The 20,256-nt window shown below is 41.1% G+C and overlaps 1 protein-coding gene across 1 annotated transcript in view; it reads right to left on the minus strand.

Moving 5' to 3' along the window:
* The window catches only part of TRANK1 (tetratricopeptide repeat and ankyrin repeat containing 1), a 43,798-nt gene extending 25,287 nt beyond the window's left edge, over positions 1-18,511 (minus strand). Inside the window, exons 1-9 of the mRNA XM_062569495.1 lie at positions 18,461-18,511; positions 11,725-11,859; positions 9,907-10,030; positions 8,778-8,928; positions 7,997-8,115; positions 6,530-6,613; positions 3,375-3,513; positions 2,633-2,761; positions 842-1,009 (exon numbers count right to left, since the gene is read on the minus strand). Of these exons, the coding sequence (XP_062425479.1) occupies positions 842-1,009; positions 2,633-2,761; positions 3,375-3,513; positions 6,530-6,613; positions 7,997-8,115; positions 8,778-8,928; positions 9,907-10,030; positions 11,725-11,858 (1,048 nt within the window). The 5' untranslated portion in view covers position 11,859; positions 18,461-18,511. The remainder of the gene's footprint in view (positions 1-841; positions 1,010-2,632; positions 2,762-3,374; positions 3,514-6,529; positions 6,614-7,996; positions 8,116-8,777; positions 8,929-9,906; positions 10,031-11,724; positions 11,860-18,460) is intronic.
* Between the last annotated feature and the right edge of the window lie 1,745 nt (positions 18,512-20,256).

Genomic DNA, 20,256 nt, shown 5'->3' on the forward strand with positions numbered 1-20,256 from the left:
CAGACCAGAAAGCAATTCATCACCTCAGCTTATGAAATTTCATGTTAGCCCTGGACAATTAACATTGTTGTTTTTCTGTAAGACAAAGGGTCTTTTGCAAACTGCCTAGAAATATCAACAATGCAAAGCCTTTACAACACACTTGAAGATTTCCCAAGAGTGTAAATTTTAGCTCCCCAGTTTTGGTTGTAAGAGACTCTTAGCTTTAGACTAATAGCATGCTTTGCTGCTCTTTTCCCTTCCGATGTGCAGAGGTTAAGATTTTCAAACAAACACAGAAGTTCTACATATACATCATCCACACAGATCAGACGGCTGAAACTTTGTGAATAAAGCTCTCATTAAAATATTATTTATTCTTATAAACAGTCAGCTTCTTTTCACACATATACATTCATCATTTCAGAGTTTCTATTTCTTGCCAGCATTTTTCTTTATTAAAAGCATTTTACTAGTATTTTAAAATACACCACCCATACTTCTACGAGAGGCTTCATTTTCTGAAAACTAAGGTTCAGGTAAAAGGTCAAAACTGGAAAAGCATCAAAAGAAGCAGCAGTTTATTGGAGGAACCACATTTTCCATTAAGGAAAAAATAATGGTTTACAGTAATTTAGAGCAACCTAGAGTTACTTACTGCATGATATATTAAGAACAGTAATTAGACAGCAGACACCTTCAGGCACGAATAAAATGTTTAAAATTGACTGATGGGAAATCAGAGTGATGACTTGTATGAAAACTTTCACAAAAAAACACTATTATTAATGACAAACAAAACAATTTTATATCCAAAGAATTAAAATCTCAAAACAGGGGAACCACACAGTCCATACAATACCTGACAATTCCTCAGATGAAGTATGTTTCTCAATGTGAATGCTGACTGCTTTGACAGCATTGAAGTTTTTATTCTTTTTCAAGATATCTATGACATATCTTGACCGTGCATCTGGAATGGTGGGATCAACCCCAAAATTCAGAAGCATGACAACATCTTCTGTTTGATCTAAAGCATTAAAAGAGTAAGTGTTAGAGGAAGCAAAATTCCCATTTTTCAGATTTAAGCTCCTGGCACAATTTCTAATGTAATTTTGCTCAAAACAACATAATCTGAATTCTATCAGTGTTATAAGAATGAGATACTGGTAGATATTACTTCTCAACAGAAACCTGTTGAAAAGAAAGCCTATTCAGAAAAACTGAAATCTTCTTTATTGCTTTCTGTGCTCCCATTTTCTCATCTGTAAAGTGTCTGGGTGCCTCAGGAGCATCCAAGAGGCCAGAGGCAGAGTGTGGAGCCCTCTTCTCTGATGCTCCAGCACCACTCTCTGTTCTCTAAACCAATTGCTCTGAACAAAAGGAAAAAAATGGGCTTTTCACTATTGTTTAAAAGGTGACTCAACAAAAGAGAGTATTTCACATATTCTGGAATGAATACATGCAGCTAGACACCGAGTTTCTTTCCTAAGCCAGGAGCATAACACACATGACTTTTTTCGTAAGCAGTCTTGTAACAAAGATTATTCAAATTTCTAATTTGACTAATGGTAGGTACTGCTTCTTTCCACAGAAGTTACTGTCCTCTGTAGCATTTCAGAATAAGTGCTACAGATCAAACAAACACAATAAACAATAGTGATTTAAAGCCTTCACACATTATGCAATATCCAGGGTGAAAAATGTGCTCCCTTCTTAATTAGTCACCTTCCCCTATCAGGGCCTTTCTATAGCCTTGCAAGCAGCTGTCTACTCCTCTGGCCTCCAAGAGCTGCACGCCTGCAATATGCCATGCCCAAAAAACAGCCAGAGGAGCACAGGAGAGCGGCGCCATCCGCCACACAAGAAAAAAACAAGTCATGGTTAGCAAAGCAGTGCTAGATGGCTACACGGATTCCTTGCTTTGTCTGCCTACCATTCATGCTATTGCAGGGATTATTTTTGTTTGCAGCTGGTTCTGAGGGGTTGGCGTGTGTGTGTTTTATTTAGATATATAAAAATATGAGTATATATATATCTATATGCATGCATGTATACCTGTATATTTTACACATATAAAATGTATACATATACATTGTATATGTGTATATATATATACACATATGTGCATGCACAATCAGTTTGGGAAATGCAGAAACCATTTAGCAACAGATGGAACTGCTCTGAGAAGTGCAACTCCTCTACAGAAAACAGATTTAGTTACATAAAGGCTATGGGCATCTCATTCATATTATTAAAAAGAATGACCAAAATGTCATTACATCTAATGACCTAAATCCTACTGTCGCCTTGGAATTGATGCTTATTTCCTGTTGCCACCCAGTGGACATAGTAAAAAATACAAGGAAAAAAAAAGGCAGGCTAAGTTAATGTAAGAGAAATCCCTCAGAAGACCAGGGGATGACCAAGGTACATTACTACTTATGGTTACGTTTTAAGCCTTCACCTACTTTAAAAGCAAGGAAGAAAACTCCAGACATTCCGGAGGTCTCAGTTTTCTTCCTTAGCAGGAAATAATTAACAGTGGTGTCTGAAATCTTCTTCCATTCTTTTTTCCCCTCCCGTGAGAAAATAAAACCGCACAGCAACAGAAAAAAAAAGAAGAAAAAAATAAAGATAGATGTGTATTTACTACATTTCCGGGAATATTCACTAGATGCCACAACATGTAGGACAGTGCATCCATCTCTGTCTTGCTGGTTAATCTTATCTTTCAAGTGTGGCTTCTGCGCTAGTAACCAGCTGAAAAGATGGTTCCTTTCTGAAATGATTAAAGACATTCGCTCGTCATGAAATGGTAAACAGAGGTATGGCATAAACAGACATTATTTTTTGCCTAATGAGCAGAAAGATGCACCCTTAAGAAATCTTTTCTTGAACAAGGAGACTAAGAGAGGGGAAGAAAAACGTAAACCAAATCGTGGTAAGAGCCAGCTGCACCGCACGAGACGTGGCACCTCATTCTCAGCATGCTCAGCTCTGAGACTGACCCAGAAACCCGTGGCACGTACAGAAATTGTTGCTCCAACTGAGGTGGCAGGAAGAAATCCTCTATTTTCCTCAAAGCCAATGCATTCAGGCTCTGATAGACCCTCATCAACCACACTTTGGCTTCAAACCATATTACAGGTATCCCATCCCATACACACAATCCAAATACTAGCTTCGTATCATTAGTAATGATACAGATGATCAAAAAAGGGAACTTAAAACATTCCTTTAAATAGCACTGTACTGACATATGCAAGATCATAGCTGCTTGATCTGATCTTGAGGATTTTGTTTGTTTTTGCTTTTAATTAAAGAAAAAGCTCCACCTATCAGTTATCTGAAAAGGCCACCTTATTTAATTTTAGCATGGGATGTCAACTCACTTGCTTTGATACACAGTCTGATAACTGCATGAAGTGGACATGTTCCAATGGTTTCAACTTTTGCCCCAATGGAAATTAGCCATTTGACTAATTCTGTGACTTGCTGCATCCTGTTATCAAGCCCACAAAACTCGTAAGTCTGATAAAAAGAAAGTAGTTGTGAAACATTATTTAATATATGCAAAAAGACATTTTAATGACAAGAATCAGTAGGACAATAACAAATCAAGCCATATCAATTACATGTATAACAAATGCGTCATTTTGTATATTGTACCTTTAAACTCAATGAGGTAGTTATTTCAAGCCAATTACTCCATGGCAAAGAGGGGGGAAAAATACTTGAAATTGGTTAAAGGGAGTTAGTGACTTGCGGAAAGAGATAAAGGGAGTGCAGTCAATTGGGCCTTTTATAGCTCTGAAACCCCACAGACAGATAGCAGATCAAAGCCTTACACTCTCTCTGCCAGCTCAGCAAACATTTGGAGTTATTAGGACAGCAATAACTATATGCCTGCTCACATAAAGAAAAGGTGTTAAGGCAGATTTTAGGCCAGATTGCTTCAAAAAAAGGTGATGTGGTAACAGTATGAATTTTACAGGAAAGTTTACAGTCCAAGACTGGAAGTGTACAGCTGACCATAAGGAGGCTGAACCAAAAACAGATGTTTTAGTAATGACTTATGAATATGAAGCACAGCTTAGCAGAGAGGGGCACAGCGATATGAGGAACTCTGGAGGGGGAGAGAGGAAACAGAGATGGAAGTTGGGACAATATGCCAAAAGGATCAGGCCATGGCAGGGGGGGTGCTTGGGAACAATATCCAACCATACTTTTTCCATTTGTGTCTGTCACTTTTTTAAAGGATCAGCCTTCAAACATGCTTCCAACATCCACAATTAAGTCTCTCTCTAATGCCTCTTGCCAGATTTTGACTGGCAAAAATTACTGTTTGTGCAGTTACAAATTCAAAATACCACACACAGTGAACATGTAGTGGCAGCAGGGGAAGTTCCAGTTGTCAGAAAGCCGTATTTTCCTCTAACTCTTACAAAAGAAAAGCAGTGCTTAGGGATTTTTCATCTCTAATCTTTCAATCTTCTGCACATACAAAACACCTGCTAGAAAAAATTTCAAGAGCAAAGACTGGAAGAGCCATTAAACAAGAAATGACATCCTATTTTGCAAGGGCAACTCATGGTCATCCTGCTCTCTCACTGAAGTGCCTTGATTGCCTACCTAGGAAGGAAGATTTTTGCTAAGATGCCTTACAGGTCCTTGATGGCATTGACAAGCTCTGCTCTCAGGGCCTTGAGTGCACTCCAAAGAAGGGGAGCCAACATGCAAAGGGTGACCAAGGGTAGCGTTAAGCCCCACAGGGGCTACTCAACTGGCACAAACACAACATACACCCTGGACAGCAGCTAAAGCATGTCTGTGCACCCCCATCTGATAATTCTTCTGCTATCGTTACATGCAAGCTGACTAATAAGCTGCTGATATATTTCCTTTGCTGCCTCCCCTTCTTTTTCAGAATTATTCCTGTTCGCTCTGTCAGTCACTTAAGTGAAACGTACTTATGGAAAAAGCCCAATTTGAAACTGTTGTGACAGAAATACCGCTGGCATTGTAGCAGCTAAATGGCAAATTACAATATATTCCATTAATATGCCCTAAACTGTTAATTTGCTACCCAGTAAATGCCAAGGAATGGTACTGTGTAGCCTGCAGTTAACATTTTCTAAAGCTTCCATTAGGAAAATCAGTGGTGTAAGAAATACAGTACAATTCAGGTTAAAGTCAAATAGAATTTCTCCATGAAGGTTTAATCATATATTTTAAAAACACATTGCATACAGCAGAACTGTAATTGAGTTATACAGATGGAAAAACAGAAGAAAAAAGCATACAGGGTTTTTTTTTGTTTGTTTTTTGGTTTTTTTTGTTTTGTTTTTTTTTGTTTTTTTTTTTGCTTAAATCGGCCAAAAGGAACGCTTTACCTCAACTGCAATTAAAACAGGCTGGGCATCAGTTGCATGAGAGCAGACCGACATACTATCTGATGCCTTTAAAAGCCACACGTGTTCCTGCTGCAGACAGTGGCTGCTCCTAAGCTGCAGAGCTGGTGAACCCCAGGCAGCTCCTGCCGCACAGTCAGCCCCCCAGGCACATCCCAGCTCCTCATGGGTCAGGAGCACTGGTTGCACAACCCTCCACATGCCCTAGGTAGTCTGGCAGGATTCCTGCACATGCAGGCAGGGAGGAAGCAACAGTGAGCCCCACGAGGCCATCCAGTTCACTCAATTACGTGACCAGACTCCCAGGACATATCAATGTGCATGGGGCTGGTAGCTGTCAAACCATGCAGGATAACTGGCAATTTGACAGCTGGAAATTTGACAGCTGGAAGACGCTTCCCCGTATAGATAGCTTTGGACATCCAAGTGTTGCAGAACATGAGGAATTGCAAGAAAAAAAAACACAGCAAGCTTCAGAAAGGCAATAAAAAGATTAAATTCTACTAGTTGCAGATGCCACCATCTCAGTAAAAGGCACTAGGCATTGCGGCTACTCAGCCTGTGGCTCTGTGTTTACATCTTGATGAAATCCTCTACATATCTGGAGCTTCCAGGGAGAAAGTTTAGCAATTGCTGCCTAGGTATAAAGCAGCCTACCAAAACTTTGGGGTGTAGAGGGAAGGAAAAGTTATCATCCAAGCTCATCTCCCTTGAATCATGCTCAGCATGGAGTAACAGTGTGGAGACTGGTTGGCAAAGCATAACAATACACTATCCCAGGAAGACCATAAATTATTGTGGTTGGAAAATATCCAACTTAACAGATGTCAAACATTTCTCTACATTAATATAAATGTCAGCTTCCAAGTCTGACATGTATTTTGTTCCTCTTAAGCACAGAAAGTATCTTCTTTTAATCAAATTAGAGGTATTAAATTAGGACTCTAATTTGTATAAATTGTTCTATAATGACTAAATAAAAAAGAACAAAATAGATGATTCAATACAACCATATAAAGTATAAGTTATTTTCCATTTTATTTTTCTTTGATCTATTACAGCATTGTACACAAGATTGAAAATCTTTCAGTAAACGACATGAAGAAATATGCATAAAATAAAGAAATGGACACTACCTCAAAGAGATTCTTCAGTGATAACTGCTTGACTCTGAGATTTGTGGGCAATTCTCTCTTCTCAGAGAACAGAAGCAGACAAGACTAAAGAAAAGGAAAGCGTTTGAGATCATGTAAGCATACTTAGGAATTTTTGTCTGTCTTTCACCACCTCAGCAGATGTTTTGGGAAAACTAAGCGAGTATTAACAACATTTCTGATTTTTAGGATCTTGACAGGTCTTCAAACACTATCAGCTGAACCTTCCCTTCCATTAATAACTTAAACATGTTCCCTCACTGTGTCCTTTACCTTGCAAACAAGCTGCCCTGCCCCACGGCATGTGCTATCATGCACCTGGAACAGCACAGCTAGTGTCGAGAGCTCATCTTTCCATTTATTTATTAACCACACTGGCTAAAGCAGACAGCACTGCAGCCCAGCAAGGAAAGGAATTACTGAAGGATGGTCTTAAATTACCAAGCAATGAATTACAAAAATGGCAAAAACACTTTTACTTGATTGCAGCAGACTGAAAAACTATGACAGATGAAAAATTCTTCAAAACAACACATATATGGAAAGGTCAGGTCCTAGAAGTCTCAAATCCACTTTGGAATGGACCCTCTGCTTTGAGGTGGACCTTCACATTCAGGAACATGAGGCTCCCCAGTTATGCTAAAATCCTTAGCAGGAATCAACTGTTTGTTTTTCTGTTTTGTCTATTTTCCTAAAAACTGTGCCTTGCTCCTTGAAAAACCTACCTATCTTCACAGAAATCAGCTGGAGCAGCTCCTTGAGGGAACTGGAGATTGTTTATTATACTAAGGTACTTGGAAATGTTTTTGTGCAATGTCTGTTTAGCTCCAAGTTCCAAAAACAAAATTAATTTTTGGGAGAGGGAAGAGCAGGGGGGAGTATTTCTGAACAGGTATTGATCCATCTAGATGTTACTTTAAAAAGTTTGCAGGGTATAATCATAAGGATGATCTATTTTCCATACAGTCACTATAAAAAGAGAATTAAAAATTTCAGGTGATACACCTTCTGAGTTTATTAACTAATTTGGTTTTGGTTAATGGTTACATACTCCCACTGAGATGTCTCTTACGTTTGGGTCTTTCACAGACAACTTCAAAAATCCAATTGCTCATACAGAAGGAAGAGCAAGAGACGACAAACATTTTTTTCCTCTCATATCTTTCAACAATAATCATTTTAGATAGCAGTGTAATTATCACAGGAAAATAATGAGACAAATGGAATTTTTAGTCAATTTTAGTCCTCCGAGAAAGTAAACCGAATCTCAGAGATTTACCACTCAGTATTTTTCGAAGTCTAAAATCAGGATATTTCAACAAGGAAAACAGTAAGTATTCATTGTTTCAGATTTTAAAGGTAATGATAGCCTACCCTGAACAGAGAAAAATACACAGCTCTGCACAGAAATATAGGACACTTGTTTTCTTTATGTAGTAACAAACTTACCCGCCACTTTCCTTTCTGGGCCAACTTTTCTATCACCGTTTGCCAAATCAGTGCATCGAACTTTGCACTGAAAATATAAGTAAGAGCCTGGAAGTAAGTCGGTGGAAGGATTCTTTCATCTACCAAAATAAGCAGTTATGAGAATTACTTAGCACATGCAGCATTTTTGAAGTTGTGGTTCCCAAATAAATTACTTCATTGTACAGTGGCAACTTTAGTACTGATTAATACCCAAGAGAACGTCAAATGTGGGCATATACCTGACTTAATACTAAGTATTTCTGGCCACTAAACTGAAAAGCTGCCCTGTTATCAGTAGTTTGTCTTCATTAAATATGAAAACATTAATCCTTGCCAATGGGGAAAAAAAAAAAAAAAAAAAAAAAACTCTAGACTATGACATTTGGAACTTTATGCTGTTTTTTCCACTTACTGTAGGTGAATCCACATATTGATGGTATGAAATTAATGAAAGTCCTTAGCACAAGGCTACAAGCTTGAGTGAGTGAAGGAGGGCAACTGCCAGAAACTGTGCATAGCACCTGCAAGCCCATTACACAAGGCTTGCAGTTCAGACCCAAAAGCAAGACAGGGAGGAGAGCATGAAGTGCTTAAGAGAACAGACACACTGAAGGTAGAGATTCATCAAAAAGAAGCATGCAACGGTGCAGAAAAGCACCACTAAATATATTCAAGATATACTTGTGGTAGTAATGTCCTACCAAGGACATGTGTTGTCCCTATGGCTGAAAGGCTTTTAGAAAAATAAGTTTGAGTTTACCATTGACACTTATGAAGATTCCCGCTACAAAATCAGCAACTTGAGATGGATCTGCAGAAGCATTCAGAAGACTCAAACCCTTATAAAATGCAGAAACTGCCTCAAAAGAGTTTGACAACATGATCAGTGAGTGGCCAGCTCTATAATAAGCCTGGGAAAAAAAGAACAAAAACCACCATGAGCTGCCAACAATTTAGGAGATAAAAAGACCCATTGGAGAAATCCCCCTGCAAATGTCCGCACAGGGATTTTGCATTGAAGTTATCAGCACTGAAATAGCTGAGAGAAATTCTTAAGTACCAACCTAACAGCAAAAACAGGTGATGGTGTGAGAAGATAAGAATTTGTTATCCCCCTAAAGAATCACTGGTCTGGTACATTCAATGTTTTTATTGGGAAAACATTCAGAGATCTATACTACACAGCAAAATAGCATTTTCTCCTAAATTCACTAATTATGCTAAAACATGACCAGCAATTTTCATTGCTTCTCACACACATTCAAAAAAAAAAAAACATGCAATCAATATCCCCCAAAATTGATATTCTAGTATATTATATGTTACTGAGGTCATTATACTGTGAAAGAGCAATAAATCCTGGAATACAAAATTTGGAAAACACCCAAAGAATGCAAACGCATAATGCTAATAACCGTATTTTGACTCCTCTGGACAGGATAGGGTCTTCACCACAATGTCCAGAATACAAGTTTATTTCACTGTTCCGCAGCACTTTTCAATATTTATTATAATGCTTGTATTATTCAGTCAATGGTTCTTGAATATATTCAAATTCACCACCGAACTAATGTCTCAGAGCTACAGTGGAATCAATTTGTTCAAAACACCTAATCAGCATGCCATGATTCAGCGGAAGTTAAATTGAGGTTTGCATGCAACTCTACCAGATTTAAAATCATGTACCTCCTACTAGAGTATCTGGGATCTGTTCCACTTTATTAGTGTATTACAGAAGTAATTCCTACATACTCAGAGACAGATTCTGGCATTTTATTCTATATTTGTTTATTACATCTTAAAAAAAATAAAAGCAACAAGAAACAAATATTGACATTTGTTTGAAAATCTGAAGTAGGCAAAAATCGTCAGCTTAAACTTTTCAATACCTTAACATACTCTGGATCCCACCGTAAGCTCTCATAGGCTGAAAAAGCTGCTTCTCTCCATTTACCAAGACTGTATAAGGCAGTTGATTTGTTGCAGTGTAACACAGCTATGTCTCTGGAACACCTATGAAAGTTAACAGTAGAACCATTTAGTGGGGAAAAAAAAAAAAGAAAAAAAGACACATTGTGCTTTATAACTAGTTAAAATTACCATCATTCTATTTAACAAAATTAGAAGGGGAAAAAAAAAAGAAAAAAGTTTCAGAAAGTAAAGATAACTGGAATCTCAGTATGTTAATAAGAGATGTTATAGCTACAGAAAACACTGAGGCAAGATTACTCTAAAAGAATAGTAAAGTTACACAGATGACTCATGAAAAATCAGTATGAAGATTCATCAAGCAAACCTGATTGTACCCCATCCCTTCTCACACAAGTTTGAGACACTAACACTATGAAATGGACTATTTTCATAGGTTTTTTTTAATCTCTGGATAATACTGAATATCTGCTATGCCAGTCAAAATGCAAAACGACCTGCCTGTCCCTACATCTGCTGGACACTTCCAAAGCTTAAAGTCAACCTACCAGAATATCATGGTATAAGGATTTAAGAGGAGGTTAAGAGACCATCTAGAAACACAACAAATATTCAATGGATGGAAGGAAAAACAGATACATGAGTGAAAGCAGCTAGGTGGAAATATTTTGGTAATCTGAAAACATTTTACTATATCACCAGCTGATGAGGCCAACAATTATCCACATTTACACAAGATGAAGAAATATGCATTTGAGAGAACAAAATATGGTAATGTAGAGCCATCTGGATCCAAAAGAGTTTTTGGAAACAGCTGCACAGAACTTACAGGGCTGCAGTCCACAGAGGACTGAGGAAATAGAAAAGCCTGTTTTGCCTGCACTCAGACAAGTTATACATGGCATGGCATTGCATCCTCCATCATACTCCTACCTACTAGCCTACCCTCAAGAAAGTTGTTTCAGCTGCATTAAATGCGTTCAGAGTAGTGTTTTCTATGTGCGTGCATCCTGCCGTTGCCTACAGGAAGGCAAATGGAGACATGGAAGAGCCGACCAAAACGGACTGCTGGTCACTGCACTTGCCTCCTTTCACTTCCCAAATACTCTCCAGACAGCATTTTACCATTCTTTGCCTAAATGGCAAATACTAAAGAGAAACAGTCAAAATGAATGAATGTTTAGTATTAAATAAGGTTAACAGTGCTAATATGTAGTAGCAATGAATATTTACTACTTAATTATTTAACAATTAATAACATTAGCAACCGATGTTCAGGATGAAAAGCATTTAACACTTGAAAAAGTAGTACTCAGAGAACTCTTCCTCTGAAAAATTACTTTTGACCAAATCTTAGAATAATAAGAATGTCCAAATAACCATAACAAAGCAATTTGTATGAACCATTTTAAAAACAATCTGATGGCCAATACAAAACAGGCCATAGATAGGACTAGTATCTGGCAGAAACACAGAAATATTAATCTACAGTATGTCAGCTAAGGACAGAAACACATTTAACAAATCAGCAGTGGGATCAGATTCTCAAGCTTTCATTACACTTTTTTAATTAATGCTTATAGAAAAACTTTCAGATTATAGTACCTAACCTCCCACATACATGTCAGGAATTACTATTCCTGGTACACTAAAGAGTATGACAACAGATATAGGAAAGTCAGGTGTCAAAGCAGGAAATACAGTTCTGAGTTAACTGCAGCGCTGCACAAATTTCAGACTGCATAATGGTTTATACCTGGTAATTAGAGAATACTTACGGGATCCATTGCCTCAAACAAATGAGCGTATGTAAAGCTTGATCGTACTTTCTGATGGCCAAAGAGTAATTTCCGTTTTTAAAATCCTGATTCCCAGCTTGTTTCATAAACTGTGCATGCTCCATGGCATCCATGCTAAATGAAAGCAAAAGCAAAGTACTATGTTATAAAGTTCTTCTTTCCCCCGAATCCACTGAAAATTTCATCACAGGTTTTGCACATTTGAAAAGGAGGGAAAAAAAAAAGGTTTTGTTTGCTGCATCTGAAATAGTCAAATAGAGCTCAGATGCTAATCTCATCTTTGCTGTTGATATCTCAGCTTTCCTTCTATTTTTTAATCAACCTTAGCCAAGCTGATCTACCACTTGAATGTATTTTTTCAATTTTTTTTTCTCGGGTCTTAAATGACATGTTTAAAATTAAGACTGTAGATTATTTAAATACGTCCATACATACTAAATCCAGGAGGAAATAGCTGAGATAAAAGTCCATATACTTAATACATGAATATATACAATTAGTTAAACACAACGTTTATTCACTTTTTTTTTTAATCTTTATGGCTTTTCTTTTTCTCTAGTCTTTTGGGTTATACGTTTAACAACCCAATGTATACAAAACTGCATTAAAAATGACTACCATCAGAAAAATCCTGAAACAAAAGTATATTAATATAGCAGAAAAAGATTAAACTGACTCCGAAATAGGTATAAAAATGAACATGGCAAGCGCCTGGAGAAAATAAGAGTTGGAACAGGCATCAACTGCAGCTGATTAAAAGTCACAATTAAACCAGCAAAATCTGGTTCCTCACACAAAGCTAATCAGATAATCAGGTAGCTGGAAAGGGGAAAAATATTACATGCATGTTCAGAGACAGCAGGTCAAAGTCACAGACCAGCGAAGAGTCAAATTCTAAAGCCTCAGTTAGAATTGCTCCTCACAACGCGGAAGGCTGCATTTATCTCACAAATGTTAGTGCTAGCCAGCAAGAGCGATTCCCCAAAAGGGGATGTGCGGGTTTCCTATTACCCAAGTTATCAGCAGGCCTGGAACAAAGAGTGACACGACCTGCAAGACCATGACTACTAAAACAACCACTCAAACGGCTTCACATCAGAGAAAATGATGTGCTCAGGTGTTTTCAAACAGATGAAGGCACACACAAAACAGGTTATTGACATACTTTGTAGGACTTCTCATGACCCAAGAAGCACATCACGAACAGATCCCGCTTCGTCTCCCTTATTTAAGGGCAAAAATTGACTCGGTCAACAGGACAACGTCTATACTAAGTAGCACACCCGAGGCACCAGGCAAGACCCATCAGATACGTTTTATTTATTTAGGTAAATAAACATCCTGTGATGCCACCTGCAACCAGCACTAAAAAGCACCATGTCTTCCCTCAGTACAGAAAAAGACCTGCAACCCAAACACCACCTTGCTAATTCCAAAAGGCATGAAGAACCCATGTGAAATTTCCCGACCATACACTAATAAGAGGTCCCATCTATTTCAGGGGAGGGAGGACAGGACGACCAGGTTTTGCTGGAGGACTAGTTACGATACGGTTACCTTAGGTAAATTAAATCATGACTTCATTGAAAGATGTGCAAGAAGTTTATATTTTAAGTATAACGTTAAACTAGCCAGCAAGGTTACTGCACTCACAGTGTAATTTCCCACATTCCACATGTGGGAAATACTGAGGGGGAGAGGGAAGAAGGAAAAAAGACAAAAAAAAGTAAGTGGAGTAGCAGTACAAAGAATCAGAAGTAAATGCTAAAAAGTAAATCCTAAATAGATGGTTCTACCTTGTATTTTTGTAATTCTTCCAGCTTTTAATTTTTTAGCATCACAAAAACATTAAATAAATGACTTTCACCAAGAAGAATCCTAAACTAGTTCATCAACACAGGAGTTTCTTGAAACGGGAATACAAGAGTTTGCAATTTCAGCTGAATTTCAAACTCTTTTTTTTTCCTCTCGTGTGTGTGTGTGTGTGTGTGTGTGTGTGTGTTAACTCTGTACTTCTATATCAGCTGAAATTTTCACCTGGAATTATATTAGTTTATCTTATTTTTCATGCGGGGAGGAGGGAGGAGAAAAGGGTGTCTATTTGAAGTAAAATTTAAAAATAAGTATTTAAAAGAAGTCTAAAGCACTATTTTTTTCCCTGCAATACAGAAAAAGACCTTCCGCTGCAACCTGCACTTCCAGTGGACTTTCAAGTGCGTTGCGTGCCAAGACACTGCAGGACCAGAGGATCCCATTTGGTCTCTGGTGGCAGCTGGGCTGCTTCCAGCAGAGCACACACACCGCTCCATTGCCAGCACCGGCATTTCCCAGCCAAAGCTCCAAACTGCACATCATTTATGTAACTGGGATGTCTGCTGAGGGCTTCAGCAACTACACCCAAGTCTGCAAGCCCAAGAGATAGCCAGGCTTGAAAATCTGGCATCCATTTAGCTACCCAAAAGAACTGCTGCACTGCCTAGCGCAGCATGCCTTGCTATTGCCTAACATCTTCCTGAAGCATAAACAATTTTAACTCAAAACCAGTGGATTAACTGAATGAAGATCTATTATATAAAGTCTATTGAGCATGGCAAGCACTGAACAAAAACATCATTTATTCCTGTGGCTTCAGTTGGCCTCTGTAGAAGGCAAAAAGCCAGGACTGCAACTGCATTTGAAGGTAACTTACTGATTTTTTTTTTTCTTAGTAAGACACAGTCCCTTCCCAAAGTGAGGATTTTTTCCTAAGATACAGAGCCAATTAAGCACACAAATTTATGGAAACATATCAAGGTTTGGGAGACCCTTTTCCCACTGCTGTCAGTACAATGTAGAGACAAAACACACACACAGATAAGACACCTCCAACTCAAGCAGGTAAGTCGGAAAACATGACTAGAGTGTGCTCATTGATTTTGAAAAACATTGTGCTCCTTATGCCCAGTACCATTCTAAGAGGCGAGCTTGTGATTTCTGAACATCTGAGGCAGCAGTATCAAAACTTTATTATCAGTAAACCTGAGAGCGACCCTGAGCAGCTTGTATGCATTTGGTTTGCATACTTTAAGAGAGAAACTATGCATTGTACCAATTATTCACAGAGAAGAAACTAGATCTGGAAGTTCTGCAAAGCAAAGCTTTTAATTACTGTTGCTGCTAAAAGTTAAGTTTGAGGGCTCATCCCTATGGCAAAACTCTGTGGCAGAATTATGGTTTTATGCATAGCAGCTTTCCATAATGCAAGCAGCAAGTCAAGTACACTAATGTGGGGAGCTCTGTATCTGAATTTAAATAGTGGTGGAAAATGAGCATCCTCCCACTTCCACAAAATCTGACTTCCCCACTCCCACTATAATGGGATATAGGATTTATAATCCTTCCTCTTTGTACCTTATCCTAAAAGGCAGACATCACCAACGAGCAACAGGTAGGGAACTAGAAATCCAGCACACACACAAAAAACACCACCACCCAGATGTGGCTGAATAAAAAAAATGAAATACCTTCATCAGCACTCACAATCTATGCTTCCTCAGCAGGAAGTCTCTCAGCCTCCCATAGCTCGTGCCCTGTGAAAGCACACTGGCTGCAAGAGCCTAGCGCCACAGAAGAGGACACACAGCTACGTCACCCAGACCCACCACACCAGAAGGATGGCTCCAGCTGCCTGCCACCATCTGTCTGTCCATCCATCTGTCTGTCTGTCCAAGAAGTCCCATGATCACCTGGAAAGGGGACACTCCATACAGGTCTTCTGAAAGACACCTCCAGCACTTAAGAGACGTGAGTGTGAAAAGCCAAGAAAAGGTCCTTCTTAAGGGTGCTGCGCTTTTCCACCAATTGCCAAAATGTCAAAACAAAAACAAAAAAAAAAAAACCCTTGAAAACTGCTGTTTTCCAAGGAGGTCTTGGAAAAACAGCAGGGACAAAAAGACAAATCCTACAATCAGCATGGCCAGGCCATAGCTAGACTCCACAGAAAGCTTCACACAGGAGAGGAAACAAGTTCAGCCTTAGACATGGCCATTCTCAAGGATCTGTTTAGTCTGGAAAAGCTGCTAATGGCATTTGTGATCAAACACTCTGTCACTACCTCACGAAGACTGCGTTCAGCCTTTGCAAAAAACATGGGCTCGCTTTGGAGAAGCCTGTCACCTCAAACCAAAAGCACGTCATCTAGAAAACAAAACACTGCTCCTCCGCTCTGATGTGCAAACCAAAAAAACCACTCTTGGGGCCAGTCCTCTCACCAGACCCACAAAGGAACCCGGCTGCGCAGAAGTCTCTTTGCCGCCGCTAGAAGCTGGTCCCTCTCTAACCTACCTTTCCATGCTTCAGTGGTACACCACCACACTGCAGCCAGCCCACCAGCCGCTGCACATGCAGACACCAACTGTACCTTGCCCCAGGGCCAGATATCTGGGACCCACGCCTGGTCTAGGACGCATATGCCAAGTCTCTATTTTGAGAGTCAGCTGCAAGTCTCCTCCATGCGGTGGCTGTGGTTACAGGAGGTGCTCACTGGCTGCTGCACTGAGCTTAATCAAACATCCCTGAGCACCCTTTCCTTCGTACTGCTGCTTGCAGGGTACAGAAGTCCTCAGAAAGAGGACATACTTCCTTATCGATGCTCAGCAAACACACCACCCTGCACGTACCAGGATATAACTAGCACCGATGCCTCAGTGGTCTGCTAATACCTGGAAAGTCACGTACGAAGCGGATAAGGAGAAAAGAGCCTAACATCTGGGGCGTAACAACACAGCAACACAAATGCACGAAGACTCGAGCCTCCACGTTACCTGTGCACATTGGCTTCACTTTAGGCAAGCCCTTAACACAAGGCCCTTGCTGATAGCTGAGCCCAGCTGCCCAACACCTCCATCTGCCACGGGGCAAGCCCCAGAGCTGGCCCTGCCCAGCACCGTGGCTCCCTGGCAGCAATACCACCATCCTGGACTTCAGGTGTCATCTCCGGCCACGCCTCCCACCGCAGAGGCTGGACCTCCTCCAGGTGTCCGCAAACATCAGCTTTCTTTGAAGGCAGCTTCACAGATGGGCCAGCAGCAAGTTTGGCACTGCTCCCCAGCGTATCCTGTTTTGCTAAGCAAAACAAAACTGGATTTTTGCTTTTGGATTCAAATGATCCTCTCGCCCTCATAAACTGCCAATAACAAGCTATACCTATGAGGAAAAAAAAGATTAAGACAGGCATGGAGTTTCATTTTCATGAGAAACTGGGTGTATGTATGCCTACTTATGGTCTCCAGAAGCACAGCTTATTTAAATAAGCTAAGAAAGGAGTCACATCTACCATTTTTATGCAGAAAAAAGTAATAAAAAAACATGTTCCATATTCTGCCTACATAGTGTTGTTACTGTGTTACTAAAAAGGAAAAACAATAAGCAAAAGATCCCACCAAACAGCAGAACAGCTAACCTGGCTTCCTGTGTCTGAAACTATCTCGAAATCCCTCACCCAGCTCAGCCACACAAGCCCTGATGCAGCCCAGAAGAGGCATTTACACCACTGCCCTTGTTTTTTCAGGTTAACAACGTTCCTGCCATCAAACAGAGCCGATCAGACAAGAAAGCAAGGGTAACAAGCAGTCTCAATATTTCCTTTGTATAGATTAGCTCAAGATGATGTGACATCTGGAATGGAAAAACAAAACAAAACAAATACCAGGAATCTCCTAACAGGGAAGTTTTTAAGCTTGTGCATAGCTCACAGTCAACTCTGACAAGTCTAGCTGTCTTCTGCAAGCCAAAAAACAGGTATGAAACTCTCCCTTTTGCATGTTTTTGTGGGAGTGTAAAACCTCTTCCCATTTGCAATACACTGACTCCATCACCCTGAAGTTTGTTTTCTGTAAATTGAGCAACCAATACAAATACTGACGAAAGATCTGTTTTTTTTTTTTTTTTTTTTTCCTTTTTTTCCAAAGAGCATGCTGTGGTCAAATTACTTCTCAAATAAAACGCGTGATTGTTAAGGGACCACTCCACGACTTTGTGCAACAGTTTTGCTTTCCAGGGAAAGGATCCAAAACCGCTGAAGACAGTAACTCGCTCAGGGCTATGCCAAAGGAGTCCTCTTCCCTTTTTTTCCTCTTTATGCACACGCACATGGCAACATCTCTCGCTGCTTTTCCATGCAAACCGTGCACGGAGCGAACACGCACTCCCAGAAGCAGGAATGCACTCCCCCCCCCCCCCCCCCGGAGAGCTTCCCGGGGAGCCCCGCCATCCACCCCCCGCACCCCGCAGCGGCCCCTCGTCGCGGGGGGCGCGAGGCACCCCCAAACGGCAGGACCCTCCCCCCGCTTACGTTAACGAGAAGATAAGCTCGGGCGAGCTCACCGCCCCAGGTGGGAAGCCACGCTCCAGCGGCGCCTCCCCCGCTGCGAGGCAGCGCACTCGCGCAGAGCTCCGCGCAATGCAGCGCAGCGCAAGCCCAGCGCATCCCCCACCACCACCACCCCGCATCGCGCCGCGAGCAGCCCTCCCGCGGCGGGTATGCGCCCCGACCCACGCGTGGGGAAGCGCAGCCGCAAACCTTGCACGCAGCGGCGCCCCCGCCACCCGCCTGCGGGAGCGGGGCCGGTGACATCCCCGGAGACCCTCCCTCCCCCCGGAGGGGCAGCTCGCTGCAATGCCCCGTGAGGCCCGGCCCGGCCCGGCCCGGCCGGCACGCACCTACCTACCTACCTACCTGCCGCTGCCGCTGCCGCGCGCCGAGACCCACAGGCCGCGCGCGCCGCCCGCTGCCCCTTTACCCGCGGCGCCACCGCCGCCCGCGCCCCGCCCCCTGCCCCCCCCCGCCCGCGCTCCGCCCCCTGCCCCCCCCCTCCCCCCCCGCCGCCGCCGCCGCCGCCGCCGCCGCCGCCTCGCGCGTCACCGGGCGCGGCCGTTGGGAATCGAAACTGAGCGCTGCGCGCGCGCGCCCCGGGGGCGCCGTGAGGGGAAGGGGCGGCAGCGGCGCAGCCCGGCACCCGGCCCTCTCCCGCGCTTGCTCGCTTGCCTTTCTTTCTTTCTTTCTTTCTTTCTTTCTTTCTTTCTTTCTTTCTTTCTTTCTTTCTTTCTTTTTCTTTCTTTCTTTCTTTCTTTGTTTTCTCGAGAGTTTTTCTCACGCCTTGGGACCGTGCAGACAACTGTTGGCTGCTACTCTCTGGGACTTCTCTTTAACGCCCCATTGCTGCGTGCTTTCCCTTAAGGTGTTTAAATGTGGTGCGCTATGGATGACTCTGAAATCTAGTAACTCGCAAAAAGTCACAGATCACGGTGGCATAGACTGGTAGAGTAAGAGCTGGGGAGCCTGCGGAGGTCCCTCTCCACAGTGCGATTTGGTTGTGGTGTTGCCCTCCGCCGCTAGCATTTGATTTTCTGTGCTAAGTACGAGTAATGAGCACCCCTGAAGATGAAGTCATGGGATTTTTGGGCTGTTTGGTTGCTGTATGTATAAAATAGAGATGATGACACACAACCAGCTTGTAACAGCTTCAGAAATCTGTAGAATAATTTTATGCTTAACATCATATGAGGTGTGTAAAGGTAATCTTTTTTCAGTTGCTTAGCAGTGACCAGCATATGTGGAAATGGCAGCTGTCACTTCTGCTGTGTCTCTTCATCTTGAGGCATTTTACTATTATTACTGATTTCTCAGGAAAACCCTTGCCCAAAGAAGTAGTTGGGGTTTTTTTCACTCTTCTATCGCTTAGAGAAAACTTAGAGAACATAGGCTTCTCCCATTTTTAGGTAATTCAGAACTGCTTCCTAATGCATCACTTCTCACTATCTTTTAATATATAGGAAGAGTAAATTAGCAACCCACACAGACTGATAATTTGCAGGAGATCCTTCAATAACTCACTTTTTCATAAACTACATTTTTAAAGGGGTCTTTCTATGTCATCAAGTATTAAAATTGCACATCTTTCTCATATAAAAACACATTTCTCACGGGTTTCTGTCTTCCATATTGAGCTTTCACATAAATTATCCTGATACAGATTTACTGACTGGAGGAAAAAAAGTAGTGCTAACCTTAATGTGTGTATTTTTGTCACATCACATCACCCCACATCAAATACATCAAAATAATGGGGCAAAAGAAAAGGGCTCAATAGAACTGCCACAATTTTTGTTCGGGAACTACAGTGATATCAGGTTGGAAAAATTAGCACGCTCCTCGGTGTAATCTTATTTAGTAAATGCTAAATGACATAAGGAAATGAAAATCCATACATGGGATTTTGCAGTTCTTATTCAAGCTAAAGTGCTCACATGATTAAAAAGAAAATATGAATAGTGAGAAGCTCATCAGGACTAACTTATCCAGCCTTCAATGTAGTTTTGCAACTGTGTATCGTCATTGCTTAAGTGTCTCTCTTCAGTGCAGAAAACCCATATAAATTCTGATGCAGTAAGTGGAAAAGTGCTTTTTGACTTAAAAGGGACTCTGACCTTATCACCTTTACAATAAACAGTCTTTGCTACATATGTTGGCAG

This window comes from Rhea pennata, chromosome 2 (assembly GCF_028389875.1).
Source record: "Rhea pennata isolate bPtePen1 chromosome 2, bPtePen1.pri, whole genome shotgun sequence".
Lineage (NCBI taxonomy): Eukaryota > Metazoa > Chordata > Aves > Rheiformes > Rheidae > Rhea > Rhea pennata.